The following is a 1,495-nucleotide window of genomic DNA, read 5'->3' as shown; positions in this document are numbered from 1 at the left end:
GTGACGGCCGAGTCAGAGCCGGGTCACAAACATGATGACAAACAGGAAAAAAAAAAAAGGGAAAGCCACTCAATTTGAGAATTCACACGTTATTTTCGGCGTCAGTTTGAATCTGTGATGTCAGGAGATGTTGAACAGCCTCGACCGGGTCCAGCACACACCTGCGTGACGGACCACAGGAAGTCCGAGGGTCACATTTGATTTAATCGCAAAATTGAAGTGAAGAGAACCAAAGGTGTTTGGTTACTGGATCCAAAACTGAACTTTCTGTCTTTGTTTGAAAAGGTCAACGTCCGGTTCATTTCTCAGCCTTTAAACCAACGTCGACTCGTGCTGCGTATCAATATGACATCACTGATTTAAACTGTGGGACGAGCCCATCTCTCTCTCTCTCTCTCCGATTTAATCGATTTATAATCAAACAGTTCTGATGCAGACAGACGCCCCCGCTCTGCAGATTAAATGAGGCCCAACCCACAAACACAAAGTAAGAATAAATTAGAATCATTAAAGGGAAGTGAGTCATTCATGGATTCAGTTTAGCTGTGGAGACGATCCGTGATCAACTTCAGATTATTAGTTTCTCTTAAACACACGGCGTTTTGGCGAATGCAAAAACTCGCTGTATTCCCGCTTGTCAAGAACAACAGTACCACTCAGTGAGATGACGGGGGGGGGGGAGATCTGCTACACAGAGGATTTATCTCAGTTACTCTTGTCCATTAGTGTGGTGTTTATTTTTTTTATACTTTTCTTTTTGTCCACAGTCCATGTGAGCAGAGGCAGGGATTGGCTGTATTGTCCTCCACGACGCCGTGGTAACGCAGTAAAAACGAGCTAATCACCATGACGGCCACATGTAAAAAAAAAAAAAGAAAAAAGAAAAAGAAGAAGAAGAAGAAGAAGAAGGATCCTCACGTTAGCAGATGACAAACTTGCACCTGCACAGACACACTGACGACACTCAGCTGGTGACGCCGCGCGAGGACCGACTCACAGGTGGAAGAAGAAGAAAAACAAAGCGGAGGAAGGCGGGGCTACAGGTTTGATACTCCAACCCCCTGATGACGACCTGAGGAGCGGTCGTGGGACAGAGCTGGACCCCTCCCCCGCGACCAAGAAATGGAAAAAAATAAAGAATAAGTGTGAATGAGAATCCGAACGGATCAGTTCATCAGTTCGTCTCCCACTTCCTGTTCTGAAGGAGCACGAGCAAAGAGGAGGAAACCATGTGATGTACGACTGACGGGATCCATCTCTGCGGCGTCCTTCCTCTGAAGACGGGGGGGTGGGGGGGTTAAGGCTGAGTGTGTGAACATGTGATACTGAACGTGGCCCCCTGTTGGCCCCCGAACTGCCTCGTCCAAACAGGAAATCAGGACGACGACAGGGCGGCGCCGAGCTCAGGTCCAGAATCGTAGGTCAGATGCAGGATGTTGCGACCGTGCTCCCCCCTCCCCCCCTCTTCTTCTTCTTCTTCTTCCCCGCCCTCCCA

At 48.5% G+C, this 1,495-nt stretch overlaps 1 protein-coding gene across 1 annotated transcript in view; it reads right to left on the bottom strand.

Annotated features, from left to right (window-relative positions):
* Positions 1-120: 120 nt before the first annotated feature.
* zfand3 (zinc finger, AN1-type domain 3) overlaps positions 121-1,495 on the bottom strand; it is a 10,685-nt gene continuing 9,310 nt past the window's right edge. Inside the window, exon 7 of the mRNA XM_023399187.2 lies at positions 121-161. Coding sequence (XP_023254955.1) covers positions 121-161 — 41 coding nt within the window. The remainder of the gene's footprint in view (positions 162-1,495) is intronic.

Source organism: Seriola lalandi, unplaced genomic scaffold, assembly GCF_002814215.2.
Source record: "Seriola lalandi dorsalis isolate HSWRI2012SDOR001 ecotype SW California unplaced genomic scaffold, Sedor1 jcf7180002050785, whole genome shotgun sequence".
Classification (NCBI taxonomy): Eukaryota; Metazoa; Chordata; class Actinopteri; order Carangiformes; family Carangidae; genus Seriola; species Seriola lalandi.
This window is presented reverse-complemented; position numbering and strand designations above follow the sequence as displayed.